This window comes from Lolium perenne, chromosome 4 (assembly GCF_019359855.2).
Source record: "Lolium perenne isolate Kyuss_39 chromosome 4, Kyuss_2.0, whole genome shotgun sequence".
NCBI lineage: Eukaryota > Viridiplantae > Streptophyta > Magnoliopsida > Poales > Poaceae > Lolium > Lolium perenne.
Window position 1 is genome coordinate 135,430,738 of NC_067247.2, and position 13,793 is coordinate 135,444,530.

Genomic DNA, 13,793 nt, shown 5'->3' on the forward strand with positions numbered 1-13,793 from the left:
GGGAATACTTCTCATGCATCCAAAATACTTGAGCCAACCACTATGCCATTTGTGTCCACCATACCTACCTATACTACATGGTATTTTCCGCCATTCCAAAGTAAATTGCTTGAGTGCTACCTTTAAAATTCCATCATTCACCTTTGCAATATATAGCTCATGGGACAAATAGCTTAAAAACTATTGTGGTATTGAATATGTAATTATGCACTTTATCTCTTATTAAGTTGCTTGTTGTGCGATAACCATGTTCACTGGGGACGCCATCAACTATTCATTGTTGAATTTCATGTGAGTTGCTATGCATGTCCGTCTTGTCTGAAGTAAGAGAGATCTACCACCTTATGGTTAAGCATGCATATGTTAGAGAAGAACATTGGGCCGCTAACTAAAGCCATGCTCCATGGTGGAAGTTTCAGTTTTGGACAACAATCCTCAAATCTCAAATGAGAAAATTATTAATTGTTGTTATATGCTTATGCATAAAAGAGGAGTCCATTATTTATTGTCTATGTTGTCCCGGTATGGATGTCTAAGTTGAAGAATAATCAATAGCGAGAAATCCAATGCGAGCTTTCTCCTTAGACCTTTGTACAGGCGGCATAGAGGTACCCCTTTGTGACACTTGGTAAAAACAATGCATTGTGATGATCCGGTAGTCCAAGCTAATTAGGACAAGGTGCGGGCACTATTAGTATACTATGCATGAGGCTTGCAACTTGTAAGATATAATTTACATGATACATATGCTTTATTACTACCGTTGACAAAATTGTTTCATGTTTTCAAAATCAAAGCTCTAGCACAAATATAGCAATCGATGCTTTTCCTCTTTGAAGGACCATTCTTTTACTTTCAATGTTGAGTCAGTTCACCTATTTCTCTCCACCTCAAGAAGCAAACACTTGTGTGAATTGTGCATTGATTCTTACATATTTGCATATTGCATTTGTTATATTGCTTTGCATTGACAATTATCCATGAGATATACATGTTACAAGTTGAAAGCAACCGCTGAAACTTAATCTTCTTTTGTGTTGCTTCAATGTCTCTACTTTGAATTATTGCTTTATGAGTTAACTTTTATGCAAGACTTATTGATGCTTGTCTTGAAGTGCTATTCATGAAAAGTCTTTGCTTTATGATTCAGTTGTTTACTCATGTCATTACCATTGTCTTTGATCGCTGCATTCACTACATATGCTTTACAAATAGTATGATCAAGGTTATGATGGCATGTCACTCCAGAAATTATCTGTGTTATCGTTTTACCTGCTCGGGATGAGCAGAACTAAGCTTGGGGATGCTGATACGTCTCCGACGTATCGATAATTTCTTATGTTCCATGCCACATTATTGATGTTATCTACATGTTTTATGCACACTTTATGTCATATTCGTGCATTTTCTGGAACTAACCTATTAACAAGATGCCGAAGTGCCAGTTCCTGTTTTCTGCTGTTTTTGGTTTCAGAAATCCTAGTAACGAAATATTCTCGGAATCGGACGAAATCAACGCCCAGGTTCCTATTTTACCCGGAAGCATCCAGAACACACGAGAACCGCCAGAGAAGGGTGGCAGGGCCACCACACCACACCCCGGCGCGGCCTAGGGGGGGGGGCGCGCCCCCCTAGGGTGTGGGCCCCCCTTCGACCTTCCTGCGCCGCCTCTCCGCCTATAAAAAGCCCCTGGATCAGAAAACCCTACCGATTGACGAAACCCACGAAAACCTTTCAGAGCCGCCGCCATCGCGAAGCCAAGATCTGGGGGACAGGATCTCTGTTCCGGCACCCTGCCGGAGCGGGGAAGTGCCCCCGGAAGGCTTCTCCATCGACACCGCTGCCATCTCCACCGCCATCTTCATCACCGCTGCTGCTCCCATGAGGAGGGAGTAGTTCTCCATCGAGGCTCGGGGCTGTACCGGTAGCTATGTGGTTAATCTCTCTACTATGTACTTCAATACAATGATCTCATGAGCTGCTTTACATGATTGAGATTCATCTGAGTTTTGTATCACAATTCATCTATGTGCTACTCTAGCAAAGTTATTAAAGTAGTTCTATTCCTCCTGCACGTGTGTAAAGGTGACAGTGTGTGCACCGTGTTAGTACTTGGTTTATGCTATGATCATGATCTCTTGTAGATTATGGAGTTAACTATTGCTATGATAATATTGATGTGATCTATTCCTCCTACATATGCATGAAGGTGACAGTGTGCATGCTATGCTAGTACTTGGTTTAGTCTGTTGATCTATCTTACACTAAAGGTTACTAAAATATGAACATAATTGTGGAGCTTGTTAACTCCGGCATTGAGGGTTCGTGTAATCCTACGCAATGTGTTCATCATCCAACGAAAGTGTAGAGTATGCATTTATCTATTCTGTTATGTGATCAATGTTGAGAGTGTCCACTAGTGAAAGTCTAATCCCTAGGCCTTGTTCCTAAATACTGCTATCGCTACTTGCGTTACTACTGCTTGTTTACTGTTTTACTGTGTTACTACTGCTGCAATACCACCACCATCAACTACACACCATCAAGCTATTTTCTGGCACCGTTGCTACTGCTCATATATATTCATACCACCTGTATTTCACTATCTCTTCGCCGAACTAGTGCACCTATTAGGTGTGTTGGGGACACAAGAGACTTCTTGCTTTGTGGTTGCAGGGTTGCATGAGAGGGATATCTTTGACCTCTTCCTCCCTGAGTTCGATAAACCTTGGGTATCCACTTAAGGGAAAACTTGCTGCTGTTCTACAAACCTCTGCTCTTGGAGGCCCAACATTGTCTACAGGAAAGGAGGGGGAACGTAGACATCAAGTACTTAATGCAATTGTCTGTTGTTTGCAACTTACTATTGGAAGGGGTGCGGATGCTAACCCGAAGGTGGACTTTTTAGGCATAGATGCATGCTGGATAGCGGTCTATGTTCTTTGTCGTAATGCCCTAATTAAATCTCATAGTAGTCATCATGATATATGTATGTGCATCTCTATTTGTCAATTGCCCAACTGTAATTTGTTCACCCAACATGCTATTTATCTTATTGGAGAGACACCACTAGTGAACTGTGGACCCCGGTCCATTCTTTTACATCTGAAATACAATCTACTGCAATCTCTGTTCTCTGTTGTTCATCGCAAACAAACATCATTCTCCACACCATACGTTTAATCCTTTGTTTTCAGCAAGCCTGTGAGATTGACAACCTCACTGTTAAGTTGGGGCAAAGTATTGTGATTGTGTTGTGCAGGTTCCACGTTGGCGCCGGAATCCCTGGTGTTGCGCCGCACTACACTCCTCCACCAACAACCTTCACGTGGCCTTCATCTCCTACTGGTTCGATAACCTTGGTTTCTTACTGAGGGAAACTTGCTGCTGTACGCATCACACCTTCCTCTTGGGGTTCCCAACGGACGTGTGCTTCACGCGCCATCAAGAGGTCGTACACTTATGCCACAACATTTGCAATAATCCGTTAGGGTTAACTGGCCCTGATTTATCACACTCCATGTGCGGACTACCAACCATAACCTTTCACTTACATACCCTAGTATAGGCATCTCTCCCCATGAGCTTGGCCTCCCAGTGAAGACAAACGGTCAGCCTGGGAACTGCACAGGGCTTGGGCCGGACATTCACCTCATTTCACGTCATTTCTTTTGTTGTAGAGGCAGCTTTCGGCATAACCCCGATGACGCTTGTTTAGATGGAACCCATACTAGGATACATAAACTTCCAGTTAAGCCCTTACCCATAATCAGGTATTGTGGGGGTACTTGCAAAATTGGAATGGTATCGCATCCGAACCCAACCATCAGTTTTTGTAAAGTTCACCATGTCATTCACAAGTCACATTCACCTTCAAAATCTTTCAATAGAATGACTCATCATTCCAAGGTTTTCAAAGTCATTTCATTTCACATGCTCCCATCTAGAGTAGTCAATTTTATTTGTTAGCACTAGCAACTAGTTATGAGGGGTGCTAACTAGCGTATGGCTTTCTAGGCTAAGTTTGATGCTCTTGTTCTACTCTATATCTGGACCAAGTGAATCATGAATCAAAAAGTAACTTTGATAAATCAAAATCAATAAAGCTTGTAAAGTAAAAACTTGGGATGGGATCATTAAGCATAAAGTAAATGGTGATGGTGTCTTGCTCTTGTCGAGCTTTGCACTATGTCAACTTGCAAGAATATTAGCTTGCATTAGTAATAGCATTGCATTAATCTAGCTTGCAATAATATAGCTTGCCTTCAGTGGTGTATTGATCAAAGTGGTCTTCTTCTTCCTGGAAGTAGACCTCCTCCTCCTGGTAGTCTCCGGTACTAGCGTCTAAAAACGGATACGAGGTATACAATCACCAAACAAATCTTAAGTGCTAGACTAAGCACACAAATGGTTCACACAAGCTTATTCTAGTATCACCATAATATTTACATGTTAGTTAACTTTGTTTTCTTTTTAAGAAAAATAATTTCCTCTCATTACAAATATTGATTTGTGGTTCTATTTAATTCTTTGGAGAAACACTTTCTTCTCATTGAATCTTGTTAAGATTTAATTTCCTCATATGATAATAGATGAACTCATGTTGACCAAGTTCAACACTTCATAATCATCATTTGGGAAAATGATTTAAATGAGGTGATGCTCCTCATGCAATTTAATCCTAACATGGTAATGATTTAATTTCCTCAAATAATTCAATATGAGATCAATTAGACCATGGTCACTAACTCATGTTGAATTACTTGAGGCAAAGATTTAAATGAGAAGAATACATCTCATATGATTTAGTACATAGTTTTGGATAATTTAAATACTACTATTGAAATGCATTAACATTCTCAAGAAGAACATATGGGGTCATGAAGACAAATATCATCACTCCACTTTGAATCACTTGAGTATGTGATTTAAATGAGGTGCTACACCTCATAGATTTAAAATCCTAAATTTGGAAATAATTTAAATGGGCTAGTATTGACTACATAGCCAATTCTTGATTCTAGCCCATGATCATATATAGTACCCATATCATATTTTTGCATAAATAATTAGAGTATTTGAAATGTGAATTATGAGAATTTGAATCACCCCAAAATTCATCATGGTTGATTTTATAAATTTATTTGAATTCTGAAAACTCCTTGTCTTGTTATTTTTACTATTTAAATTATATCATATATTTTGATGTGAATTCAGTGGGGTTGGATAGAACATTTCATGAGCTTTCCAAATATATGAAATTGGTCAAATTTGGTTCAGCTGATTTGAAGTTATTTGATTTTAAATATAGCATCTGCAAGAAATTTAACTAAAACCTAAATTTGAATTTAAATTACTGGGCTTCGGCGGGAAAGCTAAACGGGCCAGAACGAGTGAGAGGGAATTGGGCCAGCCCAGCTACGCTATCAGTGCCACTTAACTCGCCGAAGTGGTACGAGTGAAGGGGGCCGCACGATTAGAGAGGGATCGGACGGTGCTGGTGCACCGTCGTCTCCGGCGAGAGGAGTTACGGCTACGTCGAGGCAAGGGGTGGGCGAGCTAACCAGGGTCCGGCGAGCGGTGGCACTGACGCGAGGCGATGTTGTCGACGACGGCGAGATGAACGGTGGTCGTGGGAGCGGCGGAGGTGGACGAATTCGTCGGCTTGACCTGCGGCGGTTCCGCGGACTCCGACGAGCAATTGGGCGGCTCTGGCGGCTAATGTGGAGCGGCGAGTGGATGAGGAGGTTGAGAAGAGAGAGGGGTGTGCGATGGTGTGAAGAACTGGTCCAGGGGGCACCGGTATTTATAGGGTGGAGGGGTGCTGCGGGGCGCGGAGCAGGTCGTCGATGGCGTCGTCGATTCGGGCGGCGATGGGGCAAGGTGGGGTAGGCGTTCTGTAGGCAACGTTGATGCGGTGCTAACGCGCGTCGTGGCGCAACCAATGGAGGACGGAGTAGTTCGGTGGACGTCACGTACTGGCGCGGTACCCGCGAACGTCGTCGACGATGACGGTGGCTACAGGGGTCCCACGGTCCAATGGCGGTGTCTAGGCGCTTGCTGACGTCGAGGAGAGCAGGTGGGTGAAGAAAAGGAGACGAGAGGAGGACGGAGTCGTCGGGGCGAGGGGTTGTCCTGGCGCGTCCAGGGCGGCCTGGTGCGCGCGCTGGCGAGGCATGGCTTGTCTGGGCACGTCAGAGCACGTCTAGTTCTCGCTTCTGTCGTTGTCTCCTTGGCTCAGGGCTAGGTCTAGCACGATCAGTAGAGAAAGGGGAACGTCCAGGACATGGTGGCTTGGCCTGGATTGGAGAGGAGAAGAAGTGGGCATGAGAGTGGCATGGTGGCCTCAGCATGGCCTTTTCCTGGCCAAAACGTCAGCAACTGGTGTCACCAATGCATGGCAATGCCTACTGGGTGTTAGGAGGGTCTGATGATGATATGGTGAAGGGTTGAGGCAAAAATCTGCTGGATTTTAGTATGTAGGGAGTTGGTGAAATGGTGCACCTAAGGTGCTCGGTCAAATGGCCGCAAGAGATCAACTTTCAAATTTTTCAATGAATTTTGGTGCAGTGTTATCATATCATTTTTGAAGTATAGTTGTGGTGGTGGTGCTCAAAATTGATTTGATTTGCAAAATCACAAAATGTGTATGATCTTAAATTTGTTTCATAGTTGCAACTTTGCTTGATCCTCATTTGAATTTGAGAAAGAATTGGCAGGGGTTGTTTTGGGCAAAGTTGTTCACCTTGATGTTGTCTTGGATGAGGTGCAAAGAGTTGGCAATGTTTAATTTAGAAATTTTCCAAAACAGAGGCTCAAAGTGGGCATGATGATGAAAAAGTCACAAGTGGCCATTAGTGTATGTGAGTTGGAAAATCCTTTTATTTTCATTTTGATTTGGTTTTTCTTGATCCTACTGATGTGGTTGAGTGTTAAAATGGTATAAGAATGTAATCCAAACAATCAAAACAAGTTTGGTGGCCTTTTGCTCAAATTTGCAAAAATGGCCATAAGCACATGTATGTGATGAAGTGCATTTTTCTTATTTTCTTATTTTCTTTTTCTTTGCTTCACTTAGGCATGGTTTAGGGTTTATTGAGTATTAGATTGAGTTTGGTAAGGGTTTCAAACCATTAGGGTAAGGTAGGAGGGCATCGGCCAAAATTGGGTAATATGGCTAAGTGCCACATATGCTTCTATGCATATTTTTATTTTATTTTTGTTTCTCACTTGATTTGGTTGGTAGGTACTAGGTTAGGTTTGTTGATGTTTTCAAAACATCTAAACAAGGTAGAAAAGCCTAGGTAAAAGTTTTACCGACAATAGCCATAGGCACATAGGCCCTTTTCTTATTTAATTTAATTTCTTTTTATTTTGTTTATAATGGATGGTGAGCAGAGGGGTGAGGTTTAGGGTTTAGTGGGGTCTAACAATGGTTCACCGCTATTTAGAAAAGTAAGAAGGGTATTAGTCAAGATTTGCATACTAGGGCTATATGCCCACATATGTCTTTTTATTTTATTTTAGTTCCTTCTTATTTGATCCTATTTGGTTTTGAGAAGTTTAGGGTTTAGGGTTTTGGAAATATGTTCAATGCAATAAAAAAACAATCATGGCAATAACACAAGTATTGGGTATGAGCACTATGCATAGCACCCTAGGTAATAAAAGTTTATGTTGGTTCTCATTTTTGGAAAATGGAAATTTAATTTCTTCTTTGTTTGAAAATTTGGGATGTTACAATTGGCGACGAGCTCCTCCTCTCCACCCTCACCGCCGGCCTCAACAAGGACCTCGGCAACACCGCCTCCAACCTCACCCTCATGACCAACCCTACGTTCGAGCGGGCGGTCGACTACCTCCGGCTGGAGGAACGCCGTCTGAAGGGTGTGCGCACTCGGGCGGTTCACATCGCTCTATGGGCCAGCGGCAACAGCGTTCTTCCTTATGGCGGAGGAGCTCCACCGGCGCCCACCCCCGTCCCTCCACACCCTGCGCCTCAGCCGCAACAACACCAAGGAGGAGGGGGCGGTGGCCATGGCCGTGGCCGTGGTGGTGGCCGTGGCGGTGGCAACAACGGCGGCCCTGGCATCGTCGGTCCGCGCCCCGGGTACTCACACCCCACTCCGCCGTGGGCGGGCGGACACAACCCCTGGATGGGGGTCGTGCACACCTACACCATGCCCGTTCCGCGCCCCCCCGTCCCCGGCACCGTCGGCCCCCGTCCGCCGACGCACCAGGCCTTCATCGCCACGCCACCGCAGGCTCCCGCCGGCCTACCCTACGCTCCCGTCTACAGCGGCATGATGCCGCAGGCCCCGACGGCCTACTGGGACCCCGCGCTGTACACCGCCCTTCAGCACGCCCCCTCGTCGGGCGCTTACTCTGGCGGTGGCGACTGGTTCATGGACACCGGAGCCTCCGCACACATGGCTGCTCACCCGGGTAACCTTTCCACTTCATCTCCGACATCCACTTCCTCTCGCATCATCGTCGGTAACGGTGCTGGTCTTCCCATCTCTCATATTGGCTCCACTCATTTTCCTTCTAATTCCACACCATTGTCTCTTAATAATGTCTTAGTTTCACCACATCTTGTTCAGAATTTAGTTTCCGTCAAAACTCTTTCTCGTGATAACTCTGTGGAATTTGACGAGTTTGGTTTTTCTGTAAAGGACGCCCGTACCAGGATGGTTTTGCACCGCTGTGAGAGTCCCGGCGACCTGTACCCCGTTCAGCCATCTTCCTCCACTCACGCTGCACCTCGGGCGCTCTCTACCGGCGTCGACCTTTGGCACGCTCGTCTTGGCCATCCCAGCTCCACCTCGCTCCGCCAAATAATGAGAGGCTTTTTTTTTCATGTAATAAACTGGCGGCTCACTCATGTGATGCCTGCCGACTAGGAAAACATGTTCGGCTTCCTTTTAGTACTTCATCCACAGTTGCATCTTTTCCTTTTCAATTACTTCATAGTGATGTATGGACGTCCCCTATACCGAGTCATTCTGGTTTTCTCACTTTTAGTACTTCATCCACAGTTGCATCTCATTATTCTCGATGATTTTTCCCACTTTGTCTGGACTTTTCCTCTTCGTAAGAAATCTGACGTCGCCTCGACACTCACCGCCTTCTTTTCTTATGTGTCTACGCAGTTCGGTCGCCCCATCCTCGCCCTCCAAACTGACAACGGCAAGGAGTTCGACAACACCACCATCCGCACCCTCCTCTCCACCCACGACACCATATTCCGCCTAACTTGCCCATACACCTCCCAGCAGAACGGCCGCGCCAAGCGCGTCCTACGCACCCTTAATGACTGTGTCCGTACCCTCCAGTTCCACGCTCACATGCCCCCCCCCCCAGTTCTGGCCGGATGCCCTCTCCACCGCCACCCTCCTAGTCAACCTACGCCTGTGTCGCCCTCGTTGGAATTACACACCACATAACCTCATGTTTGGCTCAACCCCCTCATACGACGGTCTCCGTATTTTCGGTTGTCGCTGTTTCCCTAGTACCGCTGCCACCACCCCTCATAAACTCGCACCTCGCTCCATTCCGTGTGTATTTCTCGGTTACCCGGCTAACACCAAAGGCTACCGTTTCTATGACCCGGTCTCTCACCGCGTCATCACGTCTCGGCACGTTTACTTTGATGAGCACTGTTTTCCCTTTGCACAGGAACATGCGAGGACTTCTCCTCCCACGACTGACAGTCCGCGGCATCGCGGCCCTACCTTGGTGGAGGTCCCTGGCTCGGCAGCGCCCCCGCGCGCTCCCTCTACTACAGCTGCGATGCCTCCCGTGACGCCCTCGAGCACTGCCTCGGGCTCACACGCGGCGCCCTCGAGCCCCGCCTCGGGCGCCCCCGCCTCGCCCCCGACACCGCCCGCGTCGCCCTCGAGCACTGCATCGGGCACCGCCGTGTCATCCTCGGGCACCGCTGCGTCCTCGACCGCGTCGCCCTCGAGCCCCAGCTCGGGCGATGCCTCGCCTCCGGCCCCGCCTCCGCCTCCTCCACCACCGGCGACGGGCCCCCTCACGCGCGCCCATGCGGGGATTCGCGTCCCAAGCACGCAGTACCCCTCGGACGAGTACGTCTGCACCGCGTCGACTTCCGCGCCTTCACCAGTCCTACTGTCGCCCCTGCCCGCCTATGCCCGTGCTGCTCTCCGCGACCCGCAGTGGTTTGCGGCCATGCATGACGAGTTCGACGCCCTGCAGCGGAACCAGACATGGACGCTTGTTCCCCGCCCCCCTCACGCCAACATCATCACCGGGAAGTGGGTCTTCAAGCACAAGTTCCATCCGGACGGTACCCTCGACCGCCACAAGGCGCGGTGGGTGGTTCGCGGTTTTCGCCAACGCGCCGGCGTCGACTTCACCGACACCTTCGCCCCGGTTGTCAAGCCCGGGATGATCCGCACCGTTCTTTAGCTCGCGGTCTCCCGCGCATGGCCCTTGCATCAGATGGACGTCTCCAACGCCTTTCTTCACGGCCATCTCGAGGAGCAGGTCTTCTGCCAGCAGCCCACTGGGTTCGTCGACAGCACCCACCCCGACCATGTGTGCCTTCTCTCGCGCTCGTTATACGGGCTCAAGCAGGCCCCACGCGCCTGGTACCAGCGCATCGCAGCGTTTCTTCACCAACTCGGCTTCCGCTCCACCCGCTCCGATGCATCGATGTTCGTGTACAACAACGGCGCTACCACCGCGTACCTGCCGCTCTACGTCGACGACATCATCTTAACGGCTAGCTCCACGGACCTACTGTGCCAGCTCACCGACCGTCTTTGCGCTGAGTTTGCCCTCAAGGACTTGGGGCCTCTGCACTACTTCCTCGGCATCGAGGTCGTACGTCGCACCGACGGCTTCTTCCTTCATCAGCGCAAGTACGCCCATGAGCTCCTGGACCGTGACGGTATGCTTAATTGCAAACCCGCGTCCACGCCTGTCGACATGAAGTCCAAGCTCTCCGCCACAGACGGTTCCTTGGCCACGGACGCGTCATCTTACCGCTCTATCGTCGGTGCCCTGCAGTACCTCACCTTGACTCGCCCCGAGCTGCAGTATGCTGTTCAGCAGGTGTGCCTTCACATGCACGCTCCGCGGGATCCTCATTGGGCTGCGGTCAAGCGGATCCTCCGCTACATTCGTGGTACCATGGACTTCGGTCTCTCTCTCTCCACGCCTCCACCTCTACGGACATCGTCGCCTACTCGGACGCCGATTGGGCAGGCTGCCCCGACACGCGTCGCTCCACGTCTGGCTACTGCGTCTACTTCGGCCCTTCGCTCATCTCCTGGTCGTCTAAGCGACAACCCACGGTATCTCGCTCCAGCGCCGAAGCGGAGTACCGGGCTGTTGCTAACGCGGTTGCTGAGGTCTCCTGGCTGCGGCAACTCCTCGTTGAGCTCTCATGTCCCGTCGCCAAAGCCACCATGGTCTACTGTGACACTGTCTCCGCCGTCTACCTCTCGGCCAACCCGGTTCACCATCGCCGCACCAAGCATATTGAGCTGGACATCCACTTTGTTCGGGAACAGGTGGCCCTTGGACACATTCGAGTACTTCATGTGCCCACCTCCCAACAATTTGCGGACATCATGACCAAGGGTCTCCCTACGGCATCTTTTGAGGAGTTCCGGTCCAGTCTATGCGTTCGACCAGGCGACGCTTCGACTGCGGGGGGGTGTTGAGATACATATCTTGTATATCCGGATGTGTATCCTCTGTAGTTATTGTATAGCGATACATATCTTTGTATTTACTATTGGGCCCGCCTCCTTCCTTGTATAGTCGAGGACGTGGCCTATATATTTACCGCCATATGCATCCGATCAATACACCGAGCATTGCATCTCTCTCTACAGGTTTGGTATCTCATCGCGACCATCCATCCACGTCGAACCCTGTTCGAGTGCCACAAAAAAAGTATTTAGATACAGAAACCCTCGCCCCCGCGTAGCGGCAGCGCCCCTCGCTAGGGCGGCTCCCGGCTCCTCCCCCTCGCGCTCCTCCCCTCATGCACCCCCTCCCGCCACCGCCGCTGGAGCCGTCGCTAGGCAAAGTCCTGGTGGCACCGCGGTATCAGCGGACTTCCTCCGCTGCTGGTCTGGTATCAGTGGCGCCCGCTCCCGGACAACCTTGCAGCGGTGGCACGTTTGCCGGCAACCAGGAGCATGGCGTGTGGGCGACGACGGCGGTTGGCGATGCAGTGTGGTTCAGGCGGGTCCGATCTGGACCTAGATGGGTTCGGATGGGTCTCGATCTGTCCTCACGCTTCGTTGTTCGACGTCAACACCCGGTTGATCCAGGGCTTCATCCGCACCATCAGGAGATCGGGGGCATGGCGTTGGTGGCTTCCTCCTCCGCCGAAGGTGGTCGGCTGGTTGGTGGTGGCGAACGGCAGTGTGGGGGCCGGCCAATCTGCCTATCAAAGGTGGCTGCCCTAGGGTTCTTCTTTTGCAAAGATGGTGACCTTCCTGAGGCCGGTCCTTCTTCATCTGGCCTAGAGTGATGAGATTCGGAAGGCCCGCCAGCGAATGTAATAGTGCAACTTATGCCTGGAGTTTGCTGGATTGAGTGGTATTCCGACCATTTGGTTCTGGAGGGAGCAGCGCGAAGCTCTATTTTGTGTTATAATCAGATGATATTCTGGGCCATGATGAAATTAGAGGCGGAGAATATCATAATGGTTGGACTGGAGGACTAGCAATGGAATTTCGAGTCCCTATGATGTTGAGGAACTTGCTTGGTGTTCTGGTTTTTGCAGCAGCGGTATCCAAGTGAGGGAGGCAATACATGTGAAGTTTAGAGTCTTACCTTCCAGGATGAAAATACAAGGCCGGGACTTAATTGGTTGTGCCTGACAATGACCTTGTTGAAGACATTTGTCGGTGTTATGGAACCTAGGGTACGATGTACACCTGCTGCAGGCTTTAATTGGTTGTGCATGTCAATGTATGTTATTAAAATTTAAAGTTATTGTTATTTATTTATCCAAGATTATTATTACAACATTACTTTTGCTTATTAAATTTTTTATTTAAAATCAAACAACAAAGAAGTATGACATCATGATCAACAGGTTACACTACGGGAAAAAAGCTCAGTGCCGTGCACGGGTCTTTGCCGTGTGCTTCCAGCGCCCTTTGCCGTGCGGAAGTTCTTTGCCGTGCGCCTCGCGCACGGCAATGAATTCTTTGCCGTGTGGCTCCGGGGCGACGCACGGCAAACCAACAGCGCACGGCAAAGAGCCAGCATGGCGCTCGGCAAAGCATCCCCGCACGGTAAAGCAGCCAGACGGCGCACGGCAAAGTAACCCCCCACGGCAAAGAGGCCACGAAGGCGCACGGCAAAGATGCATGCACGGCAACGACGGCTTTGCCGTGCAGGCCAACCCTTTGCCGTGCGTTTTTGCACGGCACAGAGTACAGTTTCATTTCTTTCCCTTCTTTTGTAGTATTCATATTTATATTAATACTTATATTTGTTGTAAAATTAGTTTTTACTTTTTGTAGACTATTTGTTAGTGTTACTTAATACAATCTGTATACCGATAAAACAAGTAATCTACATCTTCATCGACCCCTCCCCCCAACATATCAGGGTTTCGGAGCAAATTAACGGGGGTTCGGTGTCTGCTAAGTGTTATCGCCCCCACATATTTGGTGCAATTTCTTGCAGCTTTACACCTTACACGACACTTCCAAACATATTCTAGGTCCACATGAAAGTTTTGGTGGCATTCCGGTGCTCCGGCGGTCGTTCCCCCCCCGATAACGGCGGTCTAC

At 48.8% G+C, this 13,793-nt stretch overlaps 1 protein-coding gene across 1 annotated transcript; it reads left to right on the plus strand.

The window, feature by feature from the left end:
• The first annotated feature begins 10,467 nt into the window (after nucleotides 1-10,467).
• LOC127347212 (uncharacterized mitochondrial protein AtMg00810-like) lies at nucleotides 10,468-13,321 on the plus strand. The gene is made up of 3 exons (XM_051373428.1): nucleotides 10,468-11,155; nucleotides 11,236-11,486; nucleotides 13,088-13,321. The coding sequence occupies exons 1-3, from the start codon at nucleotides 10,468-10,470 to the stop codon at nucleotides 13,319-13,321; spliced, it is 1,173 nt and encodes a 390-aa protein (XP_051229388.1).
• Nucleotides 13,322-13,793: the final 472 nt, after the last annotated feature.

What these genes read in the sequence shown, in the direction of transcription:
- LOC127347212 (XM_051373428.1), top strand. Translation starts at nt 10,468, where the DNA reads ATGGACGTCTCCAACGCCTTTCTTCACGGCCATCTCGAGGAGCAGGTC. An exon ending in GATCCTCCGCTACATTCGTG is followed by an intron (nt 11,156 to 11,235) that starts GTACCATGGACT and finishes CCGATTGGGCAG; the next exon opens with GCTGCCCCGACACGCGTCGC. An exon ending in TCTACCTCTCGGCCAACCCG is followed by an intron (nt 11,487 to 13,087) that starts GTTCACCATCGC and finishes CATGATCAACAG; the next exon opens with GTTACACTACGGGAAAAAAG.